The 21033-nt window shown below is 39.7% G+C and overlaps 1 protein-coding gene across 1 annotated transcript; it reads left to right on the top strand.

Moving 5' to 3' along the window:
• The first annotated feature begins 422 nt into the window (after nucleotides 1-422).
• LOC121510252 (glial cell line-derived neurotrophic factor-like) lies at nucleotides 423-7321 on the top strand. Its single transcript, XM_041788222.1, has 2 exons — nucleotides 423-1083; nucleotides 6475-7321. Exons 1-2 carry the CDS (start codon nucleotides 873-875, stop codon nucleotides 7047-7049), a joined length of 786 nt encoding a protein of 261 aa, XP_041644156.1. The 5' UTR covers nucleotides 423-872; the 3' UTR covers nucleotides 7050-7321.
• Nucleotides 7322-21033: the final 13712 nt, after the last annotated feature.

Here is a 21033-nt window from a genome sequence, read left to right as displayed (position 1 = left end):
AAAAGTGCAGAAAGTCAATCTGCACCTTGGATTACAAATCCAAAATGATGTTTTCTGCTGGCAGGAGTCCTCTGGTAAAACATCCAGCTCCTGTAATGGATATCAGTGCAAACCCCTTGATGATTTCAGAGTTATAAGTAGCAACTCAATCTATTGAGTCTATTGGATCTGTTTAGACTGGCTGATTAAAAACATGTTTCCCATCCAAAGTCAACCTCACTTCTGAAGCATGATGGGGAACTCGGAGTGTTGTTGGTGGAAAGTGTGAAACTTCTCTCTCCCTCTGAGCCATCTGAGTACACAGAGCGAGCCTCTTTCATAACATGACTCCTCCACCCTCAACAACTCCGGACCTGGGGTTCAATCATTCATTCTGGGCTCCATCCCTCTGAGAGGACTGCATGGGTGGGGACAGGAGGGAGCAGAGGATGGTCCTTGAAACGTCAGCACCACTCCCCATCTCTCCTGTTAGAGCTCTCCTCTGTAGGCTCAGTCAGGTCTGATGGTGAGAGGGGATGAGCTGGAGAAGTCACTGAATGAAGGAAGGGATCTTTTTATACTCCAAGTGTCTTCGGATTTCAAACAACTTCACAAGAAGTCCTCTCTTTGTGTTTTACGCGCCTGTTTGCTTTCGTGTCTCTTGGATGTTGCGCCACGCAGCGTAGCGTTTGCCAGCTGGCACGCGAGTGATACTGTTCAGTTTACGTTACGCAGGAAACAGAGACAGTCCGTTTTGACCCGAGGGGATGAGAGCGCTCCAGCTTTTCTTCTCAAACTATCAAACGTCTTCAATATGTTGTCTATCGCGTTCGCCAGATGATACCTCCTGATTCTGCATCGCGCCATGTCCTTGTGCCGGATTAAAGCGGACAATGAAGTTATGGGATAGTCTGACCACTTGTTTGATACTGCTGAGCGCCGCCGTGCACGTCAGCTCGCTGCTCCGGTCCAGCAGGAGGAGAGGGAGAGCGGAAGAGAGTCCCCTGGAGCTCCCGCCGGTTCAGATCCGCCTGTCAGTCACTTCCCCGGGCATCAGCCGCGAACGGGCGGATCCAGCGGGCTGGGAGGAGACGCTGGCCGGAGGTGAGAAATGGAGGAGTAACGTTTGTATGAGTGGCCAAAATGCCAAAAAAGAAAAAGAAATAGAGGGGGGATAGTATCTGGTGGCTCAAAACACTTCCATTCATTTCATTTATGATCGAAAAATATAATTTGACGGTCGAAAATGATTTTTAATCACAATAAATTTAAAAAATTATTCACAGCGTAGAACATTTTTAGTTGTACGTTCAGGTTTCAGTTATTTTGCAGTTCAAACCACATTTTCATTTCCACAAATCCATGTGCAGCAATTCTTATCAGCATCTTGATTCGTGAATCAAAAGTTAAAAAGATGTTTTTTTATGATCTTGACTTTTAAATTTATTATCTAAGTGAGTGCTTCATGCTACACTAATGTGGCCTGAGACCATGACTTAGGGGTACGATGCAGCTTTAATTTGTGAAACACATCATTTAAAGCTGCTATACACGAAGAAATAAGAAGGAGTGCATGTACAAAATGACATACTGAAGTCCTACGACAGAAATGTGACAGCATCTGCACTTTTCAAGAGTTCATGTTTAGTTGCTCTTAGGGTAGGTAATTATCACCTGCCAGCTGCCAAATGCAGATATTTTCAAGCAGTGTCAGCAGTGTCAGGTGAATTTGCTCAGCCTACCAGCAACTGGGGCACTGGGGTAAATAAAAGTGAGGTAACAGAGTGATTTTGTTACATATGGAAGGAGGTTAAATTTAACCAAGTATACCTTTATTTAAATTTAAATCTACCTTCTGCTGTCTCTAAACATGAGACATGTGGAAACAGCTATATTATACACTTTAAAGTGGAATAAGTTGAAACTGCTCAAAAATTTGGTTGAAACGGATTCAGAACTCGTGAATTTGTGTCTGGCTAACTTATTTTTTAGAAGTTAAACTACACTGTGGAAACGTTCCTACACTTAGAAAATTCTGTTTAAATCCAACTCAAAACATTGTGTTGATGTACTTTTTGTAAAGCTATGTGGTCTTCATCCACTGTAATCTTTCCTTTTTTATCATATACTTTTATCTCAAACATTAATGACACACAAAGTAGTCTAACTTAAGTGACAATAAGTGAAAAGTGCAGACTGAACCGTAACATCGTCTTCCATCGTGTTCAGTACCATCCACTGTAGACTAAAGTTGCTCCCTACAGGTGGGGCTTTTCTCACTGAGTCAGGAACTTCACTCATGTTGCAAAAGTGTCATCATTCTGGGAACAATGACAAAAAAAACAGGATGATTGAGTACTGCTCACTTAAAACTTAAAATTTGTTCAATCAACTCAGAAAAACAGAGTTGAAATATCTGAAGTTAACACAACCTTCAACTGTTTGGTCTTACAGTGTACAAGATGACAAAACAACAGATATTTTCCAGCATAACCTTTATGTCTGTGATAACTTGCCTAATAGCTCATGATAATTACATTGTTTAACTTGCCCCTCAGTTGAGGTTTAGTCACAGTTAAGTCTGTGTTTGAGGACCTGGCTGTGAAACTCTAACCAGTCTCAAAATAAACACAGAACTGTCTATGAACCAGAAAGCATTTCAGTATTTTCTTTATTAATTGAAACAGTTTCCTTTATTAAATACCCTGTAGCTTGAATAATTATTATAATATTAACTTCATTATTCTGCTACAGTTAAGTGGTAAAAAAAAAGAGAGAGTGGCTTAAAGATTTTTGAATCCACTAGTCACAGTGGCACCTAGGTGAAAAAGACAATGTCCAACCCTGGTTGCTAACCCAGTTAAAGTTTACAATTCAGTTAAGAGCTAAGTTTCCTCAAAAAAGTGTTTTTTGTTATGCGTTTATTTTGTAATTTGTAGTGCCTTAGCTAAGGGTACTTTAATTCCTGGAAGCCCTTGCCTAAAAAACATTTCTATTATGTTTTGAAGGAAGAAATAAGACTTATAGATTAAAAGTGATGACATCAGCTTAACCATAGATGAAAAACTTGCCTATTTGCTACAGAGTTCAAGTTTGATAACATAAGGTGAAGATAACTTTTGCTTTGTCCACTTCATTGTCTGTGAGCCATGATGTCCTCATTTTCCATCACTGTGAGAACAGGAGGACACTACACTAATTATAATATCTACTTCAGCTGCTGCCTTGATATGTCAGTTACTTTAGTTATTAAGTTAAGTTGTTAAGTTATCTTAATTTAGACATTTAATGTGTTGCACCAGCAAGGACAACATCATCAACTGGATGAAATTTGACAATTATTTACTGATGATTTTGGAATCATTGTTTTGATCAGTAATTGGAGGCGTTTGCTAGCGATGGATTGGGGAAGCAAAGGAAACCCGCTGTTGCTCCCAGGCACAATGACCCCCCTTCATGGACCTATGGATAGGGTAAAGAGAGAAATAGAGGAAGGGTTGGAGAATATGAGAATGAGAGGGGAGGAGACGGGCAGGTTTGAATTAATAGAAATTCAGGAAGGGGCGTGGTTGAGGTGAGGTCCTGCTCCTGAAACTTTGCTTTATAGCATGTTTGCTATGTAGACCTTATCTACAATGCAATTAATTTCTTAACAATGGCATGAGTATGATTTTAAATTAAACTGTCTATTTAAAATAGGCATAATGAGTCACTGTATTGGGAAATAATGCCAAAAGAAATATGAATGGTCAAAATTCATCCAATTCTGCAGAAGCTTTAAGACAAATGTCCATGTTTTTGTTTTTGTTGTTGTTGTTTTTTGCTTTTTTTTTTTTTGTTTTGTTTTTCCTTGCTAAATACATTTCAGTTGTTTTTTCAAAATCGACTTTTTATCCCAGGAAAACAGTGTAAAGTAACATACACTATATTGCCAAAAGTATTCGCTCACCTGCCTTGACTCACATATTAAGTGACATCCCATTCTTAATCCATAGGGTTTAATATGACGTTGGTCCACCCTTTGCAGCTATAACAGCTTCAACTCATCTGGGAAGGCTTTCCACAAGGTTTAGGAGTGTTTTTATGGGAATTTTTGACCATTCTTCCAGAAGCGCGTTTGTGAGGTCACACACTGAGGTTGGACGAGAAGGCCTGGCTCTCAGTCTCCGCTCTAAGTCATCCCAAAGGTGTTCTATCAAGTTGAGGTCAGGACTCTGTGCAGGTCATTCAAGTTCATCCACACCAAACCCTCTCACCTTGCTTTGTGCACTGGTGCACAGTCATGATGGAACAGGAAGGGGCCATCCCCAAACTGTTCCCACAAAGTTGGGAGCATGGAATTGTCCAAAATCTCTTGGCATGCTGGAGCACCCAGAGTTCCTTTCACTGGAACTAAGCCCAGCCCAGCTCCTGAAAAACAATCCCACACCATAATCCCCCCTCCACCAAACTTTACACTTGGCACAATGCAGTTAGACAAGTACCATTCTCCTGGCAACCACCAAACCCAGACTCGTCCATCAGATTGCCAGATGGAGAAGCACCATTCGTCACTCCACTGCTCTTGAGTCCAGTGGCAGCATGCTTTACACCACTGCATCGCTTTGCATTGCACTTGGTGATATATGGCTTGGATGCAGCTGCTCGGCCATGGAAACCCACTCCATGAAGCTCTCTACGCACTGTTCTTGAGCTAATCTGAAGGCCACATGAAGTTTGCGCCTCAGCATCCGCTGACCCCGCTCCATTGTTTTACGTGGCCCACCACTTAGTGGCTGAGTTGCTGTCGTTCCCATTTGCTTCCACTTTGTTATAATACCACTGACAGATGACTGGAATATTTAGGAGTGAGGAAATTTCATGACTGGACTTGTTGCACAGGTGGCATCCTATCACAGTACCACGCTGGAATTCACTGAGCTCCTGAGAGCGACACATTCTTTCACAAATGTTTGTAGAGACAGTCTGCATGCCTAGGTGCTTGATTTTATACACCTGTGGCCATGGAAGTGATTGGAACACCTGATTTCAATTATTTGGATAGGTGAGTGAATACTTTTGGCAATATACTGTATATGGATGTGTACTCTTTAGGGCCACTGTACATGTCCCTTTTCTAGGTATCTACCTTAATAAAGCTGCCTCATTTTATTTCTATCCCACTCTCCTTTAACAAGACTGGTTTGCAACCAGTGACTTTTGAAAACTAATTTAGTTTTTTAACATAAATTGATTGGGGATGAGTATCGAAATCCGATACCAACATAGTACTCAACACATCCGATACCCACTGGACCACATTACAACACAAAAATTGATACTTCATTTTGATACAATGCAACCCTCTGACACGTCAAATGAAAGGCCAGAAATACATTTTGCAAATTTGTGTAATTTATGTTTGTTGCATCTGTTTCCTTTTCTTATCCTATGATTAATGGCATCTTATTAAGATATTTCTGTGAATAGATTAATATACTCAGACAGCTTCAATCCTCTCACTGACTTTTAACACACTTTATTTCTCTCGAAAGTACTGATTCAGACACCGTTTAGGTACCGGCACCCTATAAATGTATAGATTTAGCACTGGTATAAAAAAAAAAAAATCCAAATGATACCCAACCCTAAAACAGAGTAAATGAAGCTCAGCATTAGGTCATGCAGGTCACGGTAGTCATACGCCCAGCAGTGATCAGCCGATGGCAAGCTGATCCTAGTTATCGCCTCCCAGCTCCCACAGCCGATCGCAGCTCTTTCTGTCAATAGAGCAGTGTATTTAAATATGATTTACTAATCCCTGCTTGCATTAATGTTGATGCTCGACACTGCTAGCAAAGCTACACCTCCTCCACCCCACCCTCCTCCTTTATAGCACAGAGCTTGTTGCACCCTCGTATTGAGATTCATGCTAGTATGGATAAATTGCTTTGAACTAATTTTATTGTATTCAGTACACATTTGTCATAACTGTATCAATTTCTTGGCTTTGTTTCTGTTACTTTATTGAATTTGTTCTGTATTAAGAAAATATATTTTTCTTCTTTTTCCTACTGGTTTTATGCCTCTCCTGCTTATGTCTGAATATGTCTTGTGTTTCATCCTTTTTTTGTTGTAATATGTACTCTGCATGTGTAAGCTGAAAGCATGTACTACTACAAAATTTGATTAAATTTTTCTGTTGATACAGTTATTGGTTAATCATTTAAGTTTAGCTTGATATCCCACAGAGTTTGCTGCTGCAGTCACTCTAATGCTACTAGTTCAGTCAACTGTTCAACTGTGTTGCATAAATACGAATGGGATTCATTTGTAACTTGGATGAATCAGTCCAAATGGAATTCATCACTAAAAGAAAAAAAATGCATCATTTCCACATATCTGACATAAAGCTGCATGGTCCAACAGTCAGTGTGAGGTAGCAAAGCAAAACAACATGTGCTGGCATTAAGGATACTTCCTTGTAAGAGATCCATTTCTCCTAATGTTTTTCAGACATCATGGAGGAGCCCCCGCATGAGGAGTTTGAAGACGTAGTGGACTTCATCAGAGTGACCGTCAGTCGGATACGTCGCTCCTCTTCATCCACCGTGTCCTCGTCTACCTCCTCACCCACCACGCTGTCTCCCTCCAAAGAGGTCTCAACTAGCAGGACCCGACACAGGAGAGAGAGGCGGAAAGGGGCGAGCCACCAGAGGCGGACCGGAGGGAGACTGGGGCTGACGTTGGGGGAGACAGGGAGGAAAGTTAGGGGAGGAAGAGTTAACGGAAGAGGCCAGGGCTGTGTGCTGAAACAAATCCAACTCAACGTGACCGACCTGGGCCTCGGGTACCGCTCTAGTGAGGAGATGATATTCAGGTACTGCTCTGGACCCTGCAGGAAGTCAGAGACAAACTATGACAAAATCCTCTACAACCTCGCTCATAAGAAGAGGTTTCCTCCCAGAGACATGCCCCCTCAGGCCTGCTGTCGGCCTATAGCATTTGACGATGACCTTTCGTTTCTGGATGACAATCTCGTGTACCACACAGTGAGGAAACACTCGGCCAGGAAATGTGGCTGTGTGTAGAGGGAGAGATTGGCTGACCGTTTTTTTTGTGTGGTTAATTTTGACTGAAAAGTATGTTGTTGTTTTTTTTTCTCACTACCAGGAATCTCAGGCATTATGTATGAAGACATATCTGCCTCGAGTCCATCAGTAATAGAGTTTAAAAGAAGAAAAGATGGTATCAAAACATTCTGAAAAGAAATATCCATAATGGTCCTACTCTTTGACTTTTTAGCATTTCTCCTCACAGGCCTCGTGAGTCAGCTGACTCATTCTGACTCTACAGGACATATGACACGCGGAACATATTATACACATACGAAATGTATTTATGAAATTATGGAATTTATTAACTTATTCATATTTATTTTGTTTTATAAAAGAATAAACTTTATTTATTACCACAGTGTGATATCTCATTGAGCCAAAGGGTTATTTTATTATAAAATAAATGATAAACTGTGTAGATAACAGTGCTGAAGGTGCTTGTGTGGAGTTTAGAGTGCATTTTGTGTTTTTAGCAGACCCATGTTAGGTGTCAAAGGGACCTGAAAGGTGTGTTTAATTCTGTTAATTCCTCTTAAAACATTTGCAGAACTGAAATTTGCACATTTTGTGAAAACCATGGTGGACTACGGTGCTGACATATTGTTAAAATGACATTTCAAACATTTTCCCAAATGTTTGACCACAAAATCAAACCAGAATTTGTTTATCAGGTCATATCCTCTGCCTGGAAATAAATCTCCTAGGTATGCTAGATGTAAGCAATTCAATTTATGCGATGCAACAGATAAACATCAGCTACTGATGTAGCTACATGCTCACATCATTTACAGATGACCGGTGTTTGCCAACAGGGCTCATATTGGCCAATACCGATGTTGCATTGATGCATCACTGCATCCCAATGTCTAGCTAAAAGGCCTTATGTGCTGGTTTGCATGTTGCACCTATACACTGTATAAAATATGGACAGAGTCTCAGTGACATCACCAACTGGCTCCTAAAGAGGTGATGGACAATGGTTGCCATAGTTTGCCTTTCCACAGACACCTGTACTCATTTAGTTGGTGGACTGTTGAGAGTATAGATGTGACGTCACAGGCCAAGTCTCAGGAAAGCAGGAAACGGCTTCATTTTAATAACTTCATCTTATTGATATTCACCACAGTCAGTACAGATCCTCCACTGATGAAATACGTTTATAGAAATGTTTGTAGTCATGATGGTAGGCTACTAAAACCACAAGATATGGCCACTCTGTTATAGCTACCACAAACATTCAGTTAGTGATGAATAATATCTAAACTCTACTCATTCTCCTTCCTCTTACCTCAAAGGAAAATCAATACTTTAAATTTCTTAAAATACTATCTAATGTAACAGGGCATCTAAAGACAGCAGATTGTGTTTTATAGCTGCATAAATAGTCCTGCAATGTCCGATAGGGGAAAGACCCAAAAACTGTGAAGCCAACTGATATTTGTCACAGCTTTAGTGAAATAGTGTTTGTAAATTAATGTGATTTCTATTTCGTTCAATTCTGAAGTTACTTTGGTTAAAGTTTAATCAAATAAACATATTTAACACAAAAACAGTTTATAGATCATAATATGAATGGTGAGAGTTGTACTGTGTGAATTTGTTGAACTAAAATAAATCAAGGTTTAAGTCGGGTTCAAATCGAACCAGAAATGTCAGACAGCTGGGGAAAGTTGATCTCATTTTAAAATACAACCCAAATTTTTGCAAACAGATTTAACAGAGCGATCTTTTTACAGATTAGCTATAGTGAAAATAAGTAATTGAATCACTGCAATATGGAGAACAACTGACCTAAACCTTCATAATCACAAAACTTTGACATTAATTCAGTTTCACATCCATCACTGATGAACTGAGCTGATGCGTTCCTCCTGGCTCTGCCTTGTGCTCTTAAAATGAAGTCCACATAAACAACAGGGAACCCAGTGTATGGCCACATACTGATGTCCTGATCTCTGTCAAGTCCAAATATCCCCAATTTAAGCTGATGTTCTCGTCCCGTTTTCAGCCACTCCTCATTGAGCAGACAGCCTTGTTTTGTCACTCAGCCTGGCTGAGGAATCATATCATGCACTGAAAGTGACGTCGCTGCAAACCCTCTATTGTCTGTGTAGCTCCACCCATTTGGGATGGACCCCTACAAAAAGGTGCCAAAAAGTAGGATGTACAGGTCAGGTATTTGGGACCCTTTCCAACTTTTGAAGAGACACTAATAACCACGTACCTTGCTGTTCTGAACTAAACTGGACTACTCAGTGGAAATGACCTGATATTTAGTTCACCTGCAAATATGGATTTCGTATTTAAACATTGTTTTTAGCTTCCGTTGTTTCAGGGAGTATGGATCCTTATGAAATTATTAGCCAAAAACCATCACCACTGGACCACATATTGTAGGCTGCATGCATTTTGAGTTAATTAATCCCTATTCTTCAGCAGTGTTAGTGGTAAAGTGTTACAAACACTGTATAAGTGTACTTAAATAACTTCTTCTGTTGCCTTTGCCATCCTAAAAGAAGGGATTTAGATGGTTGGGAGCCAGTGCCATATTGGAAACGCTGACTCCTGCTAACTTTTAGCTAACCAAGCAGCAGGCAAAGAGGTTTAGATTGGGGGAATGCATATGTTAGTTGCATTTCTAGCCCAGGAGTTCTCAAACTTTCAACCTGGGACAACCAAAATAATAGAGACAGAGACTGGAGACCCCGACCATCCCAATGTTTAAGCATATAATGTAGCACGCTCAGGCCTTTCCCAAGACTTGCATAAGAACAACCCTAAAGAGCCCAGCAGCCTTGAAAGGAACCCTACATTATAAGACATGTTCACCTTAATGCATGGACATTTGTATCACTTATTTGTTTACTGAACAAAAACATATATTACAAAATGACATTTTGTAAAAATTTGAAATTATACATTTTAGAAACTCACCAGGAGGCTGCCATGCTTTTAGTTTGCATAGCACTCTGGGTAGTGTTGCGCCATCTGGCTTTATTTATTATTCGTCCATCAAATCTTTATACTATAGACCTGATAGCACTGTTACTGAAGAGAACAATCATGAAGATGTTACTCCCAGTGTAAATCAAAGGGGTTTAAAGTCATTTAATTTAATTTTTCCATTGGCTGATCTGGTGCAGGTGATGTGTAGGATGACAGCCTCTGTCTCCACATAGCTCAACATATACTGCCCACAGATTTCCACAAGGTAAGGTTACTTGAATACAAATCTGTAATGTAAAATAAGTGACTGCATAAATACTCCCCCCAAGTCAGTATTTAGTAGATGCACATTTGGCCACAATCACAGCAATGAGTCTGTGTGGATAGGTCTCAGACAGACTTGCACATCTGGATGCTGCCATTTTACGCAGTCTCGGCAGAACTGCTCAAGCTCTGTCAGATTGCACAGGGATCAGAAATGAACAGCTTTTTTTAAGTCCAGCCACAAATTCTCTATTGGATTGAGGTCTGGGCTTTGACTCGGCCACTCCAGAACATTCACCTTGTTGTCATTAAGCCATTTCTGTGCAGTCTTCGCTGTATTGTCTTGCAGGAAAATAAATCTTTAAAGTTCAAGTATATTTTGCCTCATTCATTTTACAGTCGACCTTTACAAGCCTTCAATGGCTGACTGCTGAGAAGCCCCCTCACTGCATGATGCCGCTACCAGCAGTATCTAATAGCCACAAAGTACCATTTTGGTCTCATCAGACCAAAGAGCTTTCTTCCTCTTGATCATCGAGTCTCCAACATGCCTGTTAGTGAACTCTAGTTGAGTTTTCTTCAACAGTGACTTTCTCTTTGCCACTCTCCCATAAAGCTTTGACTGGTGAAGAAAGTAACAGTTGTTGTATGGGCATGCAACCCATCTCCTGACTTTTCAGTAACCTTTTCTCTGAGTTGCTTGGAGTGTTCTTTTGTCTTCATGGTGTAATGGTAGCCAGGAATACTAATTTACCAGTGACTGAACCTTCCAGACATAAGTGTCTTTGTACTACAATCACTTGAGACATATTCACTGCACTCAGGTGATCCCTATTACACCAGCTGTGGGTCTATTAGCATCAATTGACTCGACCTACTTGTTGAGTTACTTTGTAGAAATCAGTTATCACTTTAGAAGCTTGTTTGTCAAAAAAGCCAAATTATATTGACCTCGGTTGATTTATAAAATCAAAAACAGAGTAAATAAATCCAAGGGAGTGAATACTTTTTATAGGCACTGTATACCATCATTTCACTCTCAGGTAGCCCTTTGGTAGTTTGCCTTGCACGGTTTTGACCTCATGGCTAATGATCATGTTGCTATAGTAGTATAGAGTAAATGACGTTGGAACAGATGGTAATTTCATGAGTTAACAGCAGTGTCTTTATCCCAAACTAGCAGAAAAGTTGGTCAATTTAAGCCCTTGTAGGACCCAGAAAGGTTAAATGAATGACTGTATATCTGACTTGAAAAGAGATTGTACAATGGATTGTAAGGGATGGAGACTTTTGTTAAACATACAATGAAAAAAGAATATGGTTATCAGATGACAGGGACATGTGTTTAATAGAGAAGAGAAGGGGAGCATCTATACGTACAGAACAGGAACTATAGAGCAAGAATAAAAGGAAGGTGAGACAAGCAGGGAGGGTTGGAAGATAGATTGAAGAAAGACGATTGTTAAAACATCTTGAAACATAAAGAACACAACACAGGAGACAGAGAAATGGAGTTGTGTGTACAGGAAGAAAAAGGGAGGACAGCGTGAAGACAGAATGATTAAACGTCTGCAGAAAAAAATCCAGAGGAGAAAAAGATGTGGAAGTCGGAGAACATAAGAAGAGAAGATACATCTTGCTTAACTGATGTGTGTGGTCGATATCTGATCCAGCCTCTGCTCTCTCACATTTCACAGCCTGTTAGTCCGCTGTCTTCTTCTCCTGAGCTGTGAGTCAGTTCAGTCTGCTACAACAACCACTAACAAGGCCAAAGTGTGCTACCTAGCCCTTATTTTCAGTGTAACTAATTATATCTGTAAAAATGGCACTTTAATTTTCTGACATGTTTCAGACCAGAGCTGATCAGTTCACTTGTGATAAAATTAATTCTGATTTGAAACGGCTTTGGAATATCAGACTGAGAGCAATCTATTGTAAACTTGTGCAGCTAGTAACATTGGTTTTAAATTGCTTTCTCCATTTAAAGAAATCACCTTTGGTGAATCATGAATTAACTGTGGTAAACCACATTTTGGAAAGTTGACTTAAATTTCACTAGCCTCATTATGGCCTGTTGAATCAAGAAATAACTTAAATAGAACCTGTCAGACAAAGTGAAGTAGGCTAAAGATCTCAAAGAGCAACACCATCTAAAGAAATTCAAGAACAGATGACAAACAAAGTCAGTGACATCTACCAGTCTGGAAAGGGTTAAAGAGACATTTCTAATGCTTTGGGACTCCAGGGAACCAGAGTGAGAGTCATTATCCACAAATGGAGAAAACTTGGAACAGTGGGGAATGTTCCCAGGAGTGACTGTTCTACCAAAATGACTCCAAGATTTGACACCTCATCGAGGGGGTCACAAAAGAACCCAGAACAACATCTAAAGACCTGCAGGCCTCACGTGACTCAGTTAAGGTAACAGTCAAATTGCTTGGATCTGAAATATTTAACTGTACATTTGGTAACCTAACAGAAGGGCGGCAAAAAACTACCAGATTAGTTATTTTAGTACTTTTACCAACTTTTGACAGCAGAAACACAAATAACTGCATACAGCAGATTATCAATTGCCCTTTTTTCATTTGAGGGATAGGAGTTATGAGTAACTAGGGTAGTGGCTGATATGACTACAAGCCAGCATCAAGCTGCTTTTTGTCAAGAAGCTTAAGACTTACCTCAGCTTCACCTCTTTGTCAGGTATTAGGTTGAATGCTAGTTTGAAACAGTGTTTTCACAAGGAACCCACCACAGATTGTCCTACAAAGCCCCCATCAGAAACAGAATGGCTGATGCAACTCGGACTTTCTCCAGTATTTTCTGTTGTCTGAGGAAACTACTCATTATCACAGGAAAACTAAGTCAGATATAATTATAACAGGCCGCCATAAAAAGGAGATGCAAGGTCAGTCTCATTTTGAGATTTATGATTAACTTTGAAACTCAAATACACAAAGAGTAACCTTATCCTTCTCAAGACTTATTGGTCTGTAATTAAATACTCCAGTTTCCAAGCTACAAGTAATGAAATTGTTCTGACAAAGAAAAGACAAAACTAGTGCATTTTTTTTTAACATTATAGCAACAAAGCAGCCATAAACTGCAGTCTGCTACAACTTCTGCACAAATGTACCTATTTGTGATGAACCAGAGCTGTGCCAAGTTTTCAGTCATGCACAAAAGAGGAAACCATGAGAGCTAACTGACGGTCAGGGGATAGCATCATTAGTCGGTGTGTCTTCAGCTCCTTTGTTCGCAGTGTGAGAGGATCTTGTAATGAAGGATAATGTTGCACAGGAGTGTAATTTAACACAAGTGTTAGCAGTTTAAGGGTATGGCCTTCCAAAGAGGTGTTAAATACTGGCAACTTTGTACGTGCAGATATAGGACTATTCACATGTGTCAACTTATATTCCAACTTTATTGGAACATGTTGCAGGCATCAAATTAAGAGTGTGTATATACTTAAGAAAATAAAGTTTATCAGTTTGAATAATTTCAAATATATTGTCTTTGTGATGTATTTAACTGAATATAGGTTAAATAGGAATGGCAAATCACTGTAGTGTGTTTACTTGCATTCAATATGTTGTCCCAACTTTTATTGAATTTTGGTTTGTATTATTCTGCCATTTTGAGAGCCTACCAGCTCTTCTGAAGTGGCATGCCATGAATCTTGGGACATGTCAAACCATGAAGGATTGACCAAGGAGAGGAAGACGTGTTTTGAAGAAACCTTTGAAGCACCGCCGTGACACTAATGGTCTTCAAATGCACCCTCTGAAGGATGAAGCCCCCACACTGGGACACAGCTATCATTAGGTGACTACTACAGCATCCTTTTCATGTCATGTTTTGTCCCCTGAGACCCCCCAGCCCTCACATCTTAAAGGGAAGCTCTCCCCCTGTGAGAAACTTACATGAATCGTCAACTTTGGACAGCTTCAGGAACACATTGTCCTGAAAGTGGGTTAAAATTTTCCAGACTGGGATTATGTAAAAGGCTATGCGATTTCTTTCTTTCATCTGCTGCTGCAAAAGCATGTATAGTTTTTCAGATCAAAGATTCTTCCATTAGAATAAATGCAAATAGATTTTTTTCTGCACAAAGCTTCAAAAAGTCACCCTGAAAGCATACCTCCAGAAGCTGACGAAGCTTACTTTGAGCTGCTTCTGTTTTTGGCGAGATCCCTAAGTAATCCACAGTAACCAAGGCAGCTTTTGTGGTCTAAATGACAATGGATTTAAATTTCCAGTTGCAAAACATTTTATTCAGGTTTTTGGTGTTATTGTGTTGTGAAATCTCGCTGTCAGGCACCTCAAAACTGCAGATAAGAAAACATTTCTGGTCTTTTTTTTCACATGCCTATTTTCAGTGAGTAAGTTACAGGCCTTTTGTGGTGGTTTTGATCGGTAAAGAGGGCACATGAAGTTCATCTGATGACATCGCTGTTAAAAGTTGACCTCTCAAACTCTCCGGAGAATAGACGGTTTCCTTTGCTGCTCAGCCTCTGGCTCTATGGTGGTTTCAAGATTTACATTTCAAAAATGTCTCCATGGTAGCCCAAATCCTCATCACTCGGTTCAAATCAGTAACCGTTGTTTATAAGAGGAGGTAATTGTGGTCAGAGCTTGATTCGCCAATCGTTGTGCCATGCAGGCATGAGAAAAGATACAAATGATAAAAGCTAGAGTGTAATCATGCTTGTATCAGATGTATCGTGGGTTTTTATGACAGATCTGTCAGACTATAAGAAGAGCTTTGTGCCTCTACACCGAAGTCCGTCAGTGTGACTCAGGCTGAATGACGACTGAATTGTAAAGACAACCACAGGAGCAGAAAGGAGGCGTTACAGATGAAAATAACAATACATTTTGAGACATATGACGACAACAAGCTTATATTTCTGTCTCTGGATGTTTTATGACAAACAGAAGCTCTGTGATTTAACATCACTTCTCAGTGTTTCTGGAGTCTGTTTAGGCCCCTCTAACCAGCAACCGTCACCAAAATATTTTACATAATCTGACAAAAAAACAGAAATTCCTCACTTAAGTCTACAATAGGAAAATGGTTGAATCTGTTGGAATACGGTAACAAGTCAAATATCACTACATTTCTTCAAAATGAAATGCTGACATTAAAAAGTGCATGGTTTATCACTTATCACCACCAAAGCCCCATTTTCTACTATTTATTATATGAAAAATAATTCTTTTTTTGTGTTTTTAGTAGTAAAACATGAAATATTTCAAATAATCAAACTGGTGTTTAAGGGGTTAAAAATCCTGAAAATGATTTAATGTTTGGTATTTTTGAGCAAGTCTGAAGTTTTTTAAGAGATTTATGAAAAAAAGTAGAACAAATATTGATGTATAGTGATTTAATGGAAGTTGTTCTATACGTGTACATTTTTGCCTCAAAGGTGTCCAGAGGGTGCGAAATGCATCAATAGAGTATAAATGACATGTGAGAGTAAAACATGTTGGATTTAAAAGATTTAACTAGAAAGAAAACTAAATCTAATCTAAAACAACACTGAAGTGAGTGATTCGACTCGAGTGATGACAATGTGCTGTTTGCGGTGTATACAAGGAGATACTTTTATCAGCCAGAGTACATAGACGGGAGAGAAACTTTTGTGGAGACTGGTTAGCAGGAGAGATCTCTATACCTGGTGGTATAGATGTGGAAACTGTGAGTCGTTGTCCATGTATGTGAAAAGCTTCTGCTGTCAGGAGTTAGATTTATCAACACTTCTTCAGAGTCTTAATAAATGATGGTGTTTTACAGACTTGCTTCAACTTTCTGAGGAAATATTTGAGGAACAAACCCTGACCAGAAGAGCTGAATAAAATGTTGTCAGCCATGTAAGTTTTATAGCTGTTGCTTTATTCTTCTAATGGCTGATAATTAGCCATTACACTGAGGCCGAAGAGCACCTAGGCAGTGGCCAAAGCTCACATTGTAAAAAAGTGCCAAACAAAGACTTTCAATTGAGCCAGCATTGTTTTTTGGGTAATTTTTACATTAAACGCATTATGCAGACAAACTGTACATGTTTGCTATACTGTATAGCCTAGCTTCTCCAAGCACATCCTGCTTCAAGTTCTCAAAATCTTTTTGTGCCTGAAGGTCAGAAAAAAAGGCAAAAGTAGGAGAGCAAATAAGTGTTTGACACTACATTTTGATAAATTGCACTAAAGAACATTTAAAGATAAGTATTCTGCAATCTGTGTAGTGTTGTCCGCTTGAGGCTGGTCTCAAAAGTGAAGGAATCCTCATTAACACCTATCTTAAAATACCCATTTCTATCGCAGAAATAAATATACAGCCTGTTCCAGAAAAGATTTGAGTATGATTAGATCATTTCTTCGTTGGTGCACACTTCACAGTGGGTCATTTTTTTGTTACTCATCCATTTTTATTTCATTATGTAATTCATACATTTGCATGAATAGGAATGTGGCTGATTAGACTATGAGGCAGGTGTGTTGTAGCTGTTTGTTAGAAGGCTTAACATCTGCCTTATAGCTCCATCCCTTTGCCTGTTCCAGTCAAAAGTTAAGCATTTCCAATATGGCAACTACCAATGTTAGGCTTCAAAGCCTTTACAGAAACCAACGGGTGATGTCACTGAGTCTACGTCTTTGTTTAATACAATCTATGGCCTCATAGATTTAGAAACCACAGTGTTCTGTCATTGACTTGGCTGCTACACAAAGCAGGGACAAAGGGGATAAACAGAACTCTGTAACCACACAGCACTGATCATCTTTAACTGGCTTATCACCAAACCTCCCGTCTGGACCACCATCCACAGGCTCCCCACTCATCACCATCAGACGCAGACACATGTTATCAGTCATCACTAGTGAACTGCACATGAAACACGCGCTGATTCAGCCAGTGACTAGCAGAAAGAACAATCGACACCATCAAAAAACACAGCAGCGCTACAATATTAGCCGTTGGATTCTGCCAAATCCCTCTGTTATTTTTGAAATGTCAGCTTCTCCAGAAAAGGTTTTACATTTCAAATGTCTGTGGCTTTGACAGAAGGAGTGATAGCAGAGAAAACAACAAAAGAGATCAAAAGGAAGGGAAAACTTTGATTTTTTTCTCTGCGGCTTTTAAGAATGATGCAATCTCATGATATTTCTAACATTTATTTAGTGTGATGTGGACTTGAGTTGGTGGTGAATGCAACATTATTAAACGACTTTGAGTGTAGCAGAGGGAAATGGCACAAGGTGTGAGTGTAACACTATCACCTGCGTGTTGGATGTGTGAGAGGTGTGAGCTCAGATGGTTAAATATTCAGGTGCAACATGAGAATGTGCAATGCAGTGTTACAGCTCCTAACAGCTGTGGTACGACTACAGCCTGGTTTTTACTCCTGCACTGAACCTTCATGGAAGCTGAGCTCCACATATCTGAACCGTCTGTGTTGCTCTACAATACTTTGCACGAACACTGCTTGGCAGTGGGATTTTTATGCCAGTTCCCAGTTCCCGCCGCCCCAGTTCCAGCTTGTTTGTGTACAGCAAACCAACTGAGTGTATCTACGCTGAAGTTGGAACTGTGTAATAGTGGTCAGCCGTTGATTATACAGCTGTTACTGCAAAGAAAAGAGAAGAGGCACTGAACGAGATTGAAAGTACGGCCGCTGAATCAGCTGAGGCAGGGGACAAGGGAATGCTTTGCAGTCATTCCACCACTGACAGAGACAAGTTAGACATTTTTTTGAACGCTGGAAGGTAGATTTGAGTGTGCATGGAAATATTTACCTCCGCCAAGGAGGTTATGTGATCGGGTGGGTTTGTTCGTTCGTTAGTTAGTTTGTTCTTTTGTTAGCAACATAACTCAAAAAGTTGCAGACGGATTTTGATGAAATTTTCAGGAAATGGCAGAAATGGCATGAGGAAGAACTGCTTAGATTTTGGGAGTGATCGGGATCACCGTCTGGATCCAGGAATTTTTTTAAAGGATTCTGCACTATTGGGAGATAGGGCTAATGGCAGAGGTTTGTGCTGTTACCACTTTACACCAGGAGATGGCGGACATGAGTAACTTCAATCCTAGCAGCAGTTTTTGGAGCAGCAGTTTTTGGGTGTTTCTATTCAAAGTTTTGGAGTTTATAGAGTTTGAAAGATGCACTCCTGGTCAAGGAGGCGAGTTGGAGCGCAACAGAGAGAAAGCTACCAAATTACACCCAGAATACTCACAATGCTGGGAGGAATAGAGGAATATTCACCCTCTGCCATGACTTCCAGTCGTCTGGTGAGATCATGGGTGCATCTGTTGGCACCTGTAGTAAAGCAAATGCTTTGCCTCACCGTGTTTCCACCCCACCGGGGAGGGAGTAATCGGTGAATGCTGTGGCGGGGGGCACATGGGGACAGATCTAGGAATTTTCTGAAGGGTTCTTCACTGTTGGGAGACAGGGCTAATGGCGGAGGTCTGCGCTCTGCGAGTGCTTTTCTAGTTTTATGATGGTTTTATTACTATGATTGATAAACACGCTCCTTAAAAAAAAAAAAAAAAAAAAAAAAAAACACTGGTAAAGGGTCATGATTCACCTTGGTTCACACCTGATTTGTCCGGGTTGCTCCATGAGTGTAATATAGCCAGTGGTGGGTAGAGTACACAGCTACAGTTACAGTAGCATCACTTGCCAATAGAAAAAGAAATAAAAAACTTAAGTTAATATATAAAGCAGCAGTCAAGTTATGTTTGTTAATCACAATTATGGGATGAAAAATTCAATATAATGAGAAAAAAACAGACTCTTTCTCTCTACAGTTATCTAATTTTTACATGATGATTTAATGTCACATACATGAATTTGTACCTTGCAGTTCTTACTTTTTAATCACATTATATTTATTTTATCCTGTGTGAATGATTTTTGGCTCATATTTATGAAATCAATCTTATGAACTGTCCTCATTTCTGACTTTTTCACATTTTTAATTTAATTTAATTTTCACTTTTAGCTCCAATTAATCTTTATCCTGTTTATCACTCAACAAATTTGGCAAGCCAAACAGAAACTTATCAGAACGAAAGACAAATTTGGCCCACTAGCCCCACGTTATAACCATGTTAGGTATAATCACTGATATCAGAGATATGCCACACACACATGATAATAGTATCACCTACGACGTAACGTTAAATAATGACGTGTAAAATCACATTTGTGGCAGAGTTGCAGAGGTGGTTGGACACGTGACTTAATTTATCAATGACACAACTGTGTCTTTGCAGTCTGCAAGCTAAAACAGAGATTTGAACTTTTATGTTTAGCTAACCAGCAGTACAGTCGTTAGCTTTTAGCTTTCTTACCATGACGTACTTTCTTAGATTTGATGTGCTATTTTTGAAGCTTGACATTCCACTGTGTTGAGAAAAGCGATTAAGAACTACGGCAGCTCACCTGTTGAGACGGCGGAGCAAAAGTTTAGCTATGATGCTAACGCTAAAGGTAGCACAAACAGACCCAAAAATAAACACTTTTCTTAGCTAAAACTTGGGAAGTCTTCAGTTATCACCGTAACAACAGCCGGTTTATTCACAGGGTTTACAACCGTAACACGTTGTTGGGAGAGACTGATTTAGTGACATAATCGATACATCTGTGCCCACTGATATGATATTAAACAGAGAGGACCTCAGTGAGCTGGAGATCAGTTGTTCTCCAGTGTATTAGTTCAAGAACGAGATCAATCAAGAATGGTCAGATACAGAGAGAGAAGAAATAATACGAAACGATGTAGACTGAATGCTCAAGAGGAATTATGAAAGGAAAAAATTTATAGACAGCTGTTTTAATTTGACTGTTAGAAGGACAGACAATTACCAGTAAAAACTCTTTTTAATATCTATCACCCAATTTACTGTCAAAGTAAGACACCTGGGCACCTGGGTTCGATGAAGAATTTCTTAAACATAATTTCAGAATGTTAGCAAAGGAGGCCTGGCATTTAGTCTGTTTTATAAATAAGATCAAATAAACTTAGATTATTATGAAATTATCTTGTTTTCCCCTTTTTTTCAAATTTTTGTTAAAGCAAAAAGTTGTTTTCATTCTATAATCAGATTGTACTGGATCAAATCAGACCAAACCAAATTGAATCCGACCGAATCGTTCTGTATTTTAATGAATTGTGAGTGAATCGAACTGTAGCCTGTGAATTGAGATTTGAATCGATTCGTCTTGAGAAGGAGAGATTCACACCCCTAGTTTCCATGTTGATAAGTTGTTTTCCTGGCTTTATTCTACCTATTAATGCTGTTTGACCTCCAGGTCTAAACCCGACACAGGAACTGAAAAGCATGAGCAGAAGGTCATGCTTGTTTGGGCCTCGGTGTAAAAATGCAAGCGTTAACCATCCCCCACTGACGTTATTGAAATTTGTTAGTCAGATCATCAGCATCCAGATGGACAGCCTACATCACTTCCTGCATCCTTCTTCATCACCACCAGTGTCTAGACTACATAAAGTGGATTTTCTATCCTGCTTTCGACCTCACAACCCCTTTGGATTAAAACGAGACGATAACACAAAATACATACTTTTGTATTGCTGGGGTTCTTAGGCGTGTAAGTGTCTAACCCTTTTCTCATCAATCTACTTCCTCTGACCAAGCAAAGCTGAAGGCTTAAAGACCGAGAGAGACAGGCCGGTTCACGGCTTGACTTTCCATCCCTTTCAGTCAGTGCTTTTAGAGTGGAGT

Source organism: Cheilinus undulatus, linkage group 5 (assembly GCF_018320785.1).
Source record: "Cheilinus undulatus linkage group 5, ASM1832078v1, whole genome shotgun sequence".
Lineage (NCBI taxonomy): Eukaryota > Metazoa > Chordata > Actinopteri > Labriformes > Labridae > Cheilinus > Cheilinus undulatus.
Note: the sequence above shows the minus strand (reverse complement) of the source record. Positions and strands in the feature narration are given on the sequence as shown.

What these genes read in the sequence shown, in the direction of transcription:
- LOC121510252 (XM_041788222.1), top strand. Translation starts at nt 873, where the DNA reads ATGAAGTTATGGGATAGTCTGACCACTTGTTTGATACTGCTGAGCGCC. An exon ending in GGAGGAGACGCTGGCCGGAG is followed by an intron (nt 1,084 to 6,474) that starts GTGAGAAATGGA and finishes AATGTTTTTCAG; the next exon opens with ACATCATGGAGGAGCCCCCG.